The sequence below is a fragment of the Pleurodeles waltl genome, chromosome 3_1 (genome assembly GCF_031143425.1).
Source record: "Pleurodeles waltl isolate 20211129_DDA chromosome 3_1, aPleWal1.hap1.20221129, whole genome shotgun sequence".
NCBI lineage: Eukaryota > Metazoa > Chordata > Amphibia > Caudata > Salamandridae > Pleurodeles > Pleurodeles waltl.
In genome coordinates, this window is record NC_090440.1 from 43,907,176 (window position 1) to 43,920,805 (window position 13,630).

Genomic DNA, 13,630 nt, shown 5'->3' on the forward strand with positions numbered 1-13,630 from the left:
TCGCCATTAAATACCATCGCACTGGGGTGCTTTAGTGTCAGAGACGCGCCACTTTCAGGCGCTATAAATATCAGGCATCAGCATAACTCCCTGCTCGTTTTATCATCCTTGGGCGGATGAATGGCTTTGTCAGCCCTGCTAGGAAGCCTACCTGCAAATTGCACAGTGATCCCTTGATCAGGCACACCAACCAACTGAGCTATCTGATGGATGGGAGCCACGCATGATCTCTGGGTGGGGATGTGTTAAACGTGCTTTCCTGCAGCAAGCACAGCCGAAGTAACATGAGCTCACAAGCAAATTACACGGCACTGCCTGTCCCCAGCAAGCACCCATTCCTGTAATAACCAATGCATACATAGACTCACCACAATCCGACACTCGTGCGTACCACGAAAATATATTTATTGTGCAACTTGGCATCATACAACAGCTCTTCTTGTACAATTCTTTACTGAAGGAGAAAACTGTTAATAAATACATAAATATTTAAATAACTAAAGTCTAAGCATTATAAAAAATCTTTTAGAAAATCACACAGAGGACACATGCAGTCCCACTTTAAAAAAATCAGATTTTAACAGAGCTTTCGCGGCTAGGAGATGTGTTAGCGCAGCGCAAGCCAAGTGCTAGAGAGCGCTCTGTGTGACCTTGCTTAAAAAGCAGAGATAAACAATAAATCGAGTTCAAATGCTTGGGCAGAAATAAGAGAGCCACGGCAGGGCTAGAGAAAAGCTGGAAACCTGACAAGTTTTCGTTAAACGAAGATGGAAGCTGGCAGTCTGGTTGAGCCCAGGAGGCATGTGCTTTGGCGACGTGTTTTAACTGTGGGTCCATGCGTCCATTGAGGATGAAGGACTACGAACTAGGCGCTATGCTGCAATTTGTGCCTTCACACCAGCAGCAACGGGGCGTCTTCTGTGGACTCTGCAATAGAGCCTAGAGGCGGGTCAGTCCGTGGAGGTGCTTCACCAATGACATTTTCACTCATTCATTCATCTGCCCCCTTCTGCGACATTCTACCCCCTCCCACCCCCCCCACCCCCCCCCGTATTTACTGTCTCTCAGTGTTACAGCCCCCCACCTCTTCCAGGCCACAGTCAGAGGTTGCTGGGGGTCTCCAGCCCCTGGGGTCCCTCTCGCAGGCCACAGTCAGAGGATGTTGGGGGTCCCCAGCTCCTGAGGTCCCTCTCGCAGGCCACAGTCAGAGGATGTTGGGGGTCCCCAGCTCCTGAGGTCCCTCTCACAGTCCACAGTCAGAGATTGATGGGGGTAGCCGGCCCCTGAGGTCCCTCTCACAGGCCACAGTCAGAGGTTGCTGGGGGTCGCTCCATCTCTTGGGGTACCCCTCACAGGCCACAGTCAGAGTCCCCCGAGTCTAGGCTGGCCGTGTTGCAACTGCTCATGTCCCCCCTCTCCTGCAGATGCAGGGACTGCGTGCTCCTCCGCAGGGACTCCAGCGACTGCAGGAAGGACCTCCGAGCCCTCTCCTCATCCACAGCCGAGGTGCCCTCCTCCTCCGCCTCCTGGATCTCACCGCAGGTCACCGGCAGCGTCCTGAACCTGCACAGCCGGGGCCTCTGCCGGCTTCTAGGCGCCTCGGGCTGGGTGGGCCGGGGGAGCTCCTGGGTGAGGTGGGTGCACCGAGGCATCACCTCCTGGTAGCTGGACCACATGCTCAGCATCTCCGCCTGCTTCCGGGACATCATCTTAGCTTCTTCAAGGGATGAGGAGTTCTGCGGGACGTCGGTGTTAGTTGCCAGTCTCCCCCAGGAGCGACGCTGCTCTCTCTGCAACTCCAGGCTCTGCTCTCCACGTATCTCTTGTAGCAGTCTCTGGGGCAGTCTCTGCTGTCCACCTGTATCTCCTGCAGCAGTCTCTGCTATGCTGTATCTCTTGTAGCAGTCTCTGCTGTCCACCTGTATCTTTTGTAGCAGTCTCTCCTCTCCTGTATCTTTTGTAGCAGTCTCTGGAGCAGTCTCTGCTCTCTGCCTGTATCTTTTGTAGCAGTCTCTGCTCTCCTGTATCTTTTGTAGCAGTCTCTGGAGCAGTCTCTGCTCTCTGCCTGTATCTCTTGCAGCAGTCTCTGCTCTCCTGTATCTCTTGTAGCAGTCTCTGGAGCAGTCTCTCCTCTCCTGTATCTTTTGTAGCAGTCTCTGGAGCAGTCTCTGCTTTCTGCCAGTATCTCTTGCAGCAGTCTCTGCTCTCTGCCAGTATCTCTTGCAGCAGTCTCTGCTCTCCTGTATCTCTTGTAGCAGTCTCTGGAGCAGTCTCTGCTCTCCTGTATTTCTTGTAGCAGTCTTTGCAGCAGTCTCTCCTCTCCTGTATATTTTGTAGCAGTCTCTGGGTATCTCTTGCAGCAGTCTCTGCTCTCCTGTATCTTTTGTAGCAGTCTCTGGAGCAGTCTCTGCTCTCTGCCTGTATCTCTTGCAGCAGTCTCTCCTCTCCTGTATCTTTTGTAGCAGTCTCTGGAGCAGTCTCTCCTCTCCTGTATATTTTGTAGCAGTCTCTGGGTATCTCTTGCAGCAGTCTCTCCTCTCCTGTATCTTTTGTAGCAGTCTCTGGAGCAGTCTCTCCTCTCCTGTATATTTTGTAGCAGTCTCTGGGTATCTCTTGCAGCAGTCTCTGCTCTCCTGTATCTCTTGCAGCAGTCTCTGCTCTCCTGTATCTCTTGTAGCAGTCTCTGGAGCAGTCTCTGCTCTCCTGTATTTCTTGTAGCAGTCTTTGGAGCAGTCTCTCCTCTCCTGTATCTTTTGTAGCAGTCTCTGCTCTCTGCCAGTATCTCTTGCAGCAGTCTCTGCTCTCCTGTATCTCTTGTAGCAGTCTCTGGAGCAGTCTCTCCTCTCCTGTATCTTTTGTAGCAGTCTCTGGAGCAGTCTCTGCTCTCTGCCAGTATCTCTTGCAGCAGTCTCTGCTCTCCTGTATCTCTTGTAGCAGTCTCTGGAGCAGTCTCTCCTCTCCTGTATCTTTTGTAGCAGTCTCTGGAGCAGTCTCTGCTCTCTGCCAGTATCTCTTGCAGCAGTCTCTCCTCTCCTGTGTCTCTCAGAGTAGGCGCCTGTATGTCTCCAGTGTCCCACTAGGCGCTGCCCCCCTGTGTCTCTCGGAGGCGGTGCTGCTTGCGAGTGTCTCTCTTCCGCTCTCCAGCCCGCCTTATATCCCCTCCCGGCTCCCGTGGGGGCGAGCCTGCCTGCAAGACAACAAGCCCCTTATAAAGCTCACTTCCGGCCTCTGCCTGCGCGATGACGCGCCAGGACCAGCCATCTGCTTCACGGGGACAGAAATAGGCTCCCAGCGAGGGAGATTCCGGGGAGGCCGCTCGGGGGGTTGTGCGCCTGCTGCTGAGATGAGAGCGCGACCCGCTGGTCCACTCAGCTCTCCCTCTTCTGGAGGAGGATGCTCCCTGCCCTTCTGAACAGATCTCATGTCATTGCATCTTATTTACAATCACTAAGTGCGTTTTTGTTGTTGAATAAGCTGTTAATATTTAAGAGGTCTAATCTAGAAGTTGGTAGCTCGCTTTTGTTTTATTTGTATTTAAGTTATTTCTTTCCTAATATTTAAAAATATCACATAGCAATTTTTATTGTATAGGTACATTTGTCATATTTTTACTGTTTTCCAATTATGTATGCACCCTTTTCTGTGTTCTTTTGTGTACGGGCTCTCATCTTATCATAAAATTCAATAAAATATGTTGAGCACTAAGAACGTTTTTATAGAGCAGTTTCTTCTTGAGGTTAAAAAAGACACCCTTGGCGATTTTTCTCAAAGTTAATTAATTTGCTGTGGCAAAAGCATAGGCGGCGAAAATGGGAACATAATAGAAACACCTCCCGATAAAAATGTCAAGTTTTTTTTTATTTAACTCGTAACATTTTAATTGAGTTTCATTATTTGAAAAATGTATAGCCAGCCAGCTCACTTGCTTGCCACTGTGGGACTCAGTAATTTACTTTACTGAAGCCAGGTCAGGAGTTTAGCGCCTGAAAGTGGCTTTTGAAGCATAACGATGATTTTTGGAGGGAGTTCTGTAAAATGGAGACCCAGTGCAGCGCCACTTTCCTTGCACCCCTTAGCACTCCCCTAATGCCACCATGCGTGTGCCGTATCTAAGATACGCTGCACCGTGGTGGTAGTTAGGGAACTAGTGTCAACATTTTTTACGCTAGTTTGGAGCTTCGCAGAATTAGCGTAAAAAAATTGACGCTAATCCTGCAAAGCCCATTGACGCCCATTGTAAACAATGGTGTGATTCCTTTTAACGCCTGCTCTGAGCAGGCGTTAAAAGTGCAGAAAAAATGACGCAAAGAAATCTCTTAGATTTCTTTGCACTATTATTTTGGCCCCCCTAACGGGGAACGCCCCCTTTACATACATTATGCCTGGCACAGGCATAATATAGCACAAAGGGTTACAAAGTGGCGCAATGCATGCATTGTGCCACTTTATAAATATGGTATGGCGATTTTGGCCTCATTGGGCCACATTAGCGGTAAAAACAATTATGCTAATGTGCCTCAAGGAGGCGCTAGGGGCTCTTAAATCTGCCCCCAAAAGAGTAAAGTCCCATAAACTCTGCAATAGTACATCACACAAGACATTTATTATACAACATTTCCCCAGGTCCTGTGACAGGAAGTGGAACAAACAGCAGTTTGTCCAGTCCACATCCAGAGACGTTTTAAGGCATGACAAAGTGGGCTCTGGCCCAGGTCCCCAGCCCTTCAGGTGCCCCCTGATAGCCTCAGTTCATCAGAGAGTCTTACCCTGATGACCTTCAATAATTGTTAAACAAATAGTTTTAAGTACTGTTTCCTATTTTTTTTTAGAAGTAAACAGGAAATGGGAGGGTGCCACAGAGATTATTTGCAGTAATATTAGTGAGCTGATGCTGTGTTGCAATACTGAAAACACGCATCACTATCCCTGAATATTAGATGCAAACACATTTTGAATTTGGGCGAATGTGCCTGTGCACTGTCAGTGACCTGGCCAAAGAGGCCATGATCTATTCCAGGATTTCGTATTTGAAAACTGAAAGCAAAAAAGGCTCTTTTACAAGCCCCTAGCACCACCGGTGCGTCAATTTCAGCAGTGCTCGAGTGGCGCTGTGTCCTTTTCCATATTTACGGGGTGATGCTGAGCCACTTTGTGTGGCGTAATGCTGCCTTGCAAATATGGACCCCCTGACGCAGTTTTCTGCGGCAGAGGGACATGCAATGGGTGTTGATGTGGGAGTTTCCACACAACACCTACTGCTTTTGTCACTGCTCCAGATTTGCCAGAAATCATAAAACTGAGGCAGCGCCAAAAATTAACACCACCCCTGGGGTGACGTTGGAGTGGCACAACGAGCAGAAATACTTTTATTTCTCCTTGTGTTTGCTTTTTCTATGTGTGCTTCATTCTGCAGCACACATATAAAGTGCAAAACGCCATTAATGATTGTTTATGTGCCGGAAGCTGTCCCTTCCTGCCTATAAACAATCATTAAATATTGATAATTTGCTACTTCTATGTGTGCTGCATTGTGCAGCACACATAGAAGTAACAAATCGCCATTATTGAATGTTTATGGGCAGGAAGGCATACCTTCCTGCCCATAAACAATCATTCCCTGCAACGCAGGCAGCCTTGCACTATGGTGCAAGGAAGCCTGTGTTGGCGCTAGGCAGCTAATTTTAGTGCCAGTGCTAGGGAACAAACAGGGGTGCAAAATCTTTTTGTAAATATGGCACATCCCTGCATTTTTGAAATGTCAGAGCAAGGCGCTGCCAAATTTGGTGCAGCTCTGCACTCCGACATTTCCTTGTAAATGAGGCCCAAAGTATTTACTCTATTTTCCTATTGTATACACAAAGCACAAACATACAAAGTAAGTTTAGCTTGGTGCAAATTTTCGCTGTTAAACAAGCAGTGAAAATAGTGCAAAAAAGATTTGCTGTTGTCGTACCAGTTCCAAACCTTGCATATAATCGAACCTGGAACCCTGTTTCAGTGGTTGTGTAAATGTCCACAGTTTTTATAGTTACTATTTTGTGTGTTGCAAAGTTTTATGTTTGGAATTTTCTGTGACATGTATGTGGTACTTGTATAGTGCAAATTTAGCCAAAAAGACAGGAGAGATCTGTACAGGCTCAAAGGCAAGCATGCTGTCACCGAGCGGTAGGAGAGGTAGATGGTTATTGGATTGTTAATGTATTGTGATGCAGGGTTTTTTAAAGAGGTGCGTCTGAATATTCTCTTAATTGGAGCAGCGTTGGGGTGGTCGTTATGGAAACGGTGATGCTCTGCTGGGCCCAGAGTGCATAGACGGGGAGCTCTGCTGTCATGTTAGGCCTCGCCTACACAGCGCATGTGCTGTGCTGCAAGATGTAGGGCCTGGTTTAGAGTTGGCGGACGGGTTACTCCGTCACAAACATGATGAATATCCCGTCCCCATATTACGATCTCCATAGCCTATCATAGGAACGTAAAACGGTGGACGGTATGTCTGTCACATTTGTAACAAAGTAACCCCCTTTGCAAACTCTAAATCAGACCCGTATTGTTCACAACTCAGTTGCTCACAACAGCATACTTTCAGTTGTTTTCATTGTCACTCTAATTTGCAATCTTTCAATTGCTTAGCTCCTGTAGGCTTTCCTTTCTTTATTGTGCTAGTGCCTCCCTGGAGCCTGGACCTAGTACAAGTGTTCTTTCATGTCTTTCTTCTTCCTCGTATTTTTGCAGCTCATTATTTTGCTTATATTTTATAAGCATTTCAGTTTTATTCCTCAACATGTAATGTGCTTTCCTGCTTGCGACACAGGCAGATGCCTTCTTACGTAGGTTGCTTTCAACCCCTCTATCATCTACATTGACACTTTTGTTACGTACATCACAACTGGACTACTGTATGCCACTGCCCTTTATGCTACTTCCCTCTACTACACTCCACTCCACTCTAAACCACTCAACTCAATGCCACTCCATGCCACTCTACACCACTGTGTAGGAGGCTGGACTGGCTTGTAGTGAGTACCTAGGGGTACTTGCACCTTGCACCAGGCCCAGTTATCCCTTATTAGTGTATAGGGTGTCTAGCAGCATAGGCTGATAGATAATGGTAGCTTAGCAGAGCAGCTTAGGCTGAACTAGGAGACGAGTGAAGCTCCTACAGTACCACTTAGTGTCATATGCACAATATCATAAGAAAACCCAATACACAGATATACTAAAAATAAAGGTACTTTCTTTTTATGACAATATGCCAAAAGTATCTCAGTGAGTACCCTCAGTATGAGGGTAGCAAATATACACAAGATATATATACACAATACCAAAATATGCAGTAATAGTCTTAGAAAACAGTGCAAACAATGTATAGTTACAATAGGATGCAATGGAGACACATAGGGATAGGGGCAACACAAACCATACACTCCAAAAGTGGAATGCGAACCACGAATGGACCACAAACCTATGTGACCTTGTAGAGGGTCGCTGGGACTATTAGAAAATAGTAAGGGTTAGAAAAATAGCCCACCCCAAGACCCTGAAAAGTGAGTGCAAAGTGCACTAAAGTTCCCCAAAGGACATAGAAGTCGTGATAGGGGAATTCTGCAGGAAAGACACAAACCAACAATGCAACAACGATGGATTTCCAGTCGAGGGTACCTGTGGAACAAGGGGACCAAGTCCAAAAGTCACAAGCAAGTCGGAGATGGGCAGATGCCCAGGAAATGCCAGCTGTGGGTGCAAAGGAGCTGCTACTGGGCAGTAGAAGCGTAGGTTTCTGCAAGAACGACAAGGGCTAGAGACTTCCCCTTTGGAGGACGGATCCCTCACGTCGTGGAGAGTTGTGCAGAAGTGTTTTCCCGCCGAAAGAACACCAACAAGCCTTGCTAGCTGCAAATCGTGCGGTAAGCATTTTTGGATGCTGCTGTGGCCCAGGAGGGACCAGGATGTCGCAAATTGCGTCAGGGGACAGAAGGGACGTCGAGCAAGACAAGGAGCCCTCTCAGCAGCAGGTAGCACCCGGAAAAGTGCCAGAAACAGGCACTATGAGGATGCGTGAAATGGTGCTCACCCGAAGTTACCCAAAGGAGTCCCACGTCGCCGGAGACCAACTTAGAAAGTCGTGCAATGCAGGTTAGAGTGCCGTGGACCCAGGCTTGGCTGTGCACAAAGGATTTCCGCCGGAAGTGCACAGGGGCTGGAGTAGCTGCAAAAGTCGCGGTTCCCAGCAATGCAGTCTGGCATGGGGAGGCAAGGACTTACCTCCACCAAACTTGGACTGAAGAGTCACTGGACTGTGGGAGTCACTTGGACAGAGTTGCTGGATTCGAGGGACCTCGCTCGTCGTGCTGAGAGGAGACCCAAGGGACCGGTAATGCAGCTTTTTGGTGCCTGCGGTTGCAGGGGGAAGATTCCGTCGACCCACGGGAGATTTCTTCGGAGCTTCTAGTGCAGAGAGGAGGCAGACTACCCCCACAGCATGCACCACCAGGAAAACAGTCGAGAAGGCGGCAGGATCAGCGTTACAGAGTTGCAGTAGTCGTCTTTGCTACTATGTTGCAGTTTTGCAGGCTTCCAGCGCGGTCAGCAGTCGATTCCTTGGCAGAAGGTGAAGAGAGAGATGCAGAGGAACTCGGATGAGCTCTTGCATTCGTTATCTAAGGAATCCCAAGAGACAGAGACCCTAAATAGCCAGAAAAGAGGGTTTGGCTACCTAGGAGAGAGGATAGGCTAGCAACACCTGAAGGAGCCTATCAGAAGGAGTCTCTGACGTCACCTGATGGCACTGGCCACTCAGAGCAGTCCAGTGTGCCAGCAGCACCTCTGTTTCCAAGATGGCAGAGGTCTGGAGCACACTGGAGGAGCTCTGGGCACCTCCCAGGGGAGGTACAGGTCAGGGGAGTGGTCACTCCCCTTTCCTTTGTCCAGTTTCGCGCCAGAGCAGGGCTAAGGGGTCCCTGAACCGGTGTAGACTGGCTTATGCAGAAATGGGCACCAAATGTGCCCATGAAAGCATTTCCAGAGGCTGGGGGAGGCTACTCCTCCCCTGCCTTCACACCATTTTCCAAAGGGAGAGGGTGTAACACCCTCTCTCAGAGGAAGTCCTTTGTTCTGCCATCCTGGGCCAGGCCTGGCTGGACCCCAGGAGGGCAGATGCCTGTCTGAGGGGTTGGCAGCAGCAGCAGCTGCAGTGAAACCCCGGGAGAGGCAGTTTGGCAGTACCAGGGTCTGTGCTACAGACCACTGGGATCATGGGATTGTGCCAACTATGCCAGGATGGTATAGAGGGGGCAATTCCATGATCATAGACATATTACATGGCCATATTCGGAGTTACCATTGTGAAGCTACATATAGGTAGTGACCTATATGTAGTGCACGTGTGTAATGGTTTCCCCGCGCTCACAAAGTCCGGGGAATTGGCCCTGAACAATGTGGGGGCACCTTGGCTAGTGCCAGGGTGCCCACACACTAAGTAACTTAGCACCCAACCTTTACCAGGTAAAGGTTAGACATATAGGTGACTTATAAGTTACTTAAGTGCAGTGTAAAATGGCTGTGAAATAACGTGGACGTTATTTCACTCAGGCTGCAGTGGCAGGCCTGTGTAAGAATTGTCAGAGCTCCCTATGGGTGGCAAAAGAAATGCTGCAGCCCATAGGGATCTCCTGGAACCCCAATACCCTGGGTACCTCAGTACCATATACTATGGAATTATAAGGGTGTTCCAGTAAGCCAATGTAAATTGGTAAAATTGGTCACTAGCCTGTTAGTGACAATTTGAAAGAAATGAGAGAGCATAACCACTGAGGTTCTGGTTAGCAGAGCCTCAGTGAGACAGTTAGGCATCACACAGGGAACACATACCTATAGGTCACAAACTTATGAGCACTGGGGTCCTGACTAGCAGGGTCCCAGTGACACATAACAAACATACTGAAAACATGAGCACTGGGCCCTGGCAAGCAGGATACCAGTGAGACAGTGAAAACACCCTGACATACACTCACAAACAGGCCCAAAGTGGGGGTAACAAGGCTAGAAAGAGGCTACTTTCTCACACACTGGACACTGTGCCACTCCATCCTATGCCACTCTAGTCTAGGCCACTCCACTTTATGCCACTCCACTCCACTGTACTCCACGCTATACCATTCCACTCTATTCCACTCTATTGTACGCTACTCCACTCCAATCTATGCCACTCTACACCACTCCACTCTACGCTACTCTACTCTATGCCAGACCATGCTACTCCACTCTACTCTCTGCCACTCACTTTACTCTGTGCCACTCTAATCTACTCCACTCTATGCCACACCACTCTCTGCCACTCCACTCTACACCACTACACTCCACTCCACTCCATTCCAATCTACTGTAAAACACTCTACTCTAGGCCACTCCACTCTAAGCCACTCCACTGTACTCTATGACACTTCAGTCTCCCCCACACAGTGCTACTCTATGGTGCCCTACATCACTCTACTCTATGCCACTCTACTACACTACACTCTATGCCACCTCACTCTGTGCCACTCACTGTATGCCATTCTATACCATTCCACTCTTTGCTACTCTACGCCACTCTACTTCTCTCTAGGTCACTCCACTCCACACAATGGCGCTCTATATCACTCCATGCCACTTTACTATATGCCACTCTACTCTATTCTATGTCACTCCAATCTATGCCACTCTACTGCTGTACTCTATGCCACTCCACTCTACTCTATGCCATGCTACTCTACACCACCCTATGCCACTCCACTCTACACTACTCCACACCATCTACACCACTCTACTCTAAGCCACTGTACTTCACGCTAATCTACTCCAGGCCATCCTCCTCAATTCGGCTCTATGCCACTGTAAACTACTCCACTCCATTCCACTCCACACAATGCCGCCCTATGGCACTCCACTCTATGTCACTCCACTCTACGCCCCTCTACACCACTCCACACCACTCTATGCCACTGATCTCTACACCACTCTACTGGATGCCATATTACTTCACTCAACTATACTCCACTCCACCCCACTGTTATGCCGCCTGGCTCTATGCACTCTACGCAACTCTATTCTATGCCACTCTACTCTATGACACTAGATTCTATGCCACTCTAGGCCACTGTACGCCATTCCACTCAACACAATGCCACTCTACCCAACGCAATTCTACTCTATGCCACTATTCCATACCACTCCATGCCACTCCAATCCACTCTATACCACTCAAACTCTACACCACTTCACTCCACTCTATACCACTCCATTCTACGCCACCCTACTCCACGCCAATCCACTCCACTCTCTGTCACTCCACTTTACAACACTCCAATTCCACTCCAAACCACTATACTCTAGGCCACACCACTCTATGCCACTTCACTGTACTCTCTTCCACTTTATTCTACTTCACACAATGCCATTCTGTGGTGCTCTTCGCCACTGTACTCTATGCCACTCTACTACACTCCACTCTACGCCACGTCCCTTTGTGCCACTCCACTCTATGCCATTCTATGCCAGTCCACTCTATGCTACTCCACTGTACGCCACTCTACTTCTCTATAGATCAATCAACTCCATGCAATGCAGCTCTATGGCACCCTACACCACTTTACTATATACCACTCTACTCTACTCTATGCCACTGCACTGTACGGCACTCTACTCTATGTCACGCTACTGTACTCTATGCCATGCCACTCTACACCACTTTATTCCACTCTACTGCACCACTCCACTCTACTCTAAACCACTCTACTCCAGGGCACTCAACTCAACTTCACTCTAATCTATGCCACTATAATCCACTCAACTCCATTCTAGTCCACTCCACACAATGGCACTCTATGACACTCCATACTATGCCACTATACACCACTCCACTCCTCTCTATGCCACTCCACTCTGCGCCACTCTACTCCATGCCATTCCACAACCCTCTATGCCACTCAAATCTACACCACTTTACTGCATGCCATTTTACTGCACTCAAGTCTACTCCACTCAATCCCACTGTTATGCCTCCCTACTCTATGCCACTCTACGCTACTCTATTCTATCTCACTCTACTCTATGCCACTCAAATTCTATACCACTCTATGGCACTCCACTCTATGCCATTCTACACCACTCTACTCTACATATTGCACTATCCCACTCTACTGTACACATTTCTACTCTATGCCACCACTCCATACCACTCAATGCCAGTCCAATCAACTCTACTCTATGCCACGCTACTCCACTCTACTCTATGCCACTACACTCCACTCTACTGCACTATACTCTACTACACTCTATGCCACTGCACTCTACTCTACATCACTCCACTCTACTCTACCCCATATTACTCCACTCTAAAATACTCTACTCCACGCCACTCCACTCTAAAATACTCTACTTCAGGCAATTCCACTCTATGGCACTCTAAACCACTTCACTGTGTGCCACTCTACTATAACTTAGGCAGCTCCTCTTCACTCCACACCACTGTACTCTGAAACTCCACTCTACTCTATGTCACACCATGCTCTGCCATGCCACTCACCTCTATGCCACACCATGCCACTCCATTCTATGCCATTCCATGCCACTCCATTCTATGCCACTCCACTCTACACCACTCTACTACACGCTACTCTACTCCAAGCCCCTCTTTTCTAGTCCTTGTACTCTATTTCACTTTAAGCCTCTCCACTCTATACCTTTCCACTCCACTCCACACACTGCCACTTTACGGCACTATACACTATACCACTCTTCTCTATGCATCTCTGCTCCAAGCCACTCCACTATATACCACTCTACTCTACACCACTCTAATGCATGCCACTCTACTACACTCAGCTCTATTCCACTCCACCCCTCTGTTATCCCTCCTCACTCTATGGCACTCTATGCCATCTACTCTACTGCACACTACTCTACTTCATGCCATTCTACTCCACTTCACCCTACTCTCTAGTTACTCACCCTGTCACTTTACACTATGCCACTCTGTTCTATGCCACTCAACACCACTCCAATCTATGCTACTCTATGCCACTCCACTCCACTCCACACAATGCCAGTCTACACCACTCTACTCTACAGTATTATTGTACACAACACCATGCCACTCCAATCCACTTTACACCACTCTACTGTACTCTATGCCACTTCACTCTACACTGCTCCACCCAACACCACTCTAGCCTACACCACTTTATGCTGCTCTACACCACTTCACTCCACACGATGCCAATCTACTCAACTGTACTCTAAGCCACTACTCACACCATTTACTGTCACTACAATCCACTCTTCAATACTCTACTCTTTGCAACTCAACTCCACTCAATTCCATGCCATTCTACTCTACTACACTCTATGCCACTGCACTTCAGTCCACACCATTCCAGTCTATGCCATTCCATTCGATTCCACTCTACTCTACACCACTCCTCTCCACTGTACTCCACTCCACTCTAAAATACTCTATTCCAGGCACTCTATAGCACTCTAAACCACTTCACTCTGTGCCACTCTACTGTACGCCACTCTACTCTGACACTCCACACTACACTATGTCATGCCACTTTACACCACACAACTCAACTCTATGCCACTCTATTCG

At 48.3% G+C, this 13,630-nt stretch overlaps 1 protein-coding gene across 1 annotated transcript; it reads right to left on the reverse strand.

Annotated features, from left to right (window-relative positions):
• Nucleotides 1-388: 388 nt before the first annotated feature.
• On the reverse strand, nucleotides 389-3,142 carry LOC138283748 (uncharacterized protein C11orf96 homolog). Its single transcript, XM_069221802.1, has one exon. The coding sequence runs from the start codon at nucleotides 1,707-1,709 to the stop codon at nucleotides 1,350-1,352; it is 360 nt and encodes a 119-aa protein (XP_069077903.1). The 5' UTR covers nucleotides 1,710-3,142; the 3' UTR covers nucleotides 389-1,349.
• Nucleotides 3,143-13,630: the final 10,488 nt, after the last annotated feature.

What these genes read in the sequence shown, in the direction of transcription:
- LOC138283748 (XM_069221802.1), bottom strand. Translation starts at nt 1,709, where the DNA reads ATGATGTCCCGGAAGCAGGCGGAGATGCTGAGCATGTGGTCCAGCTAC.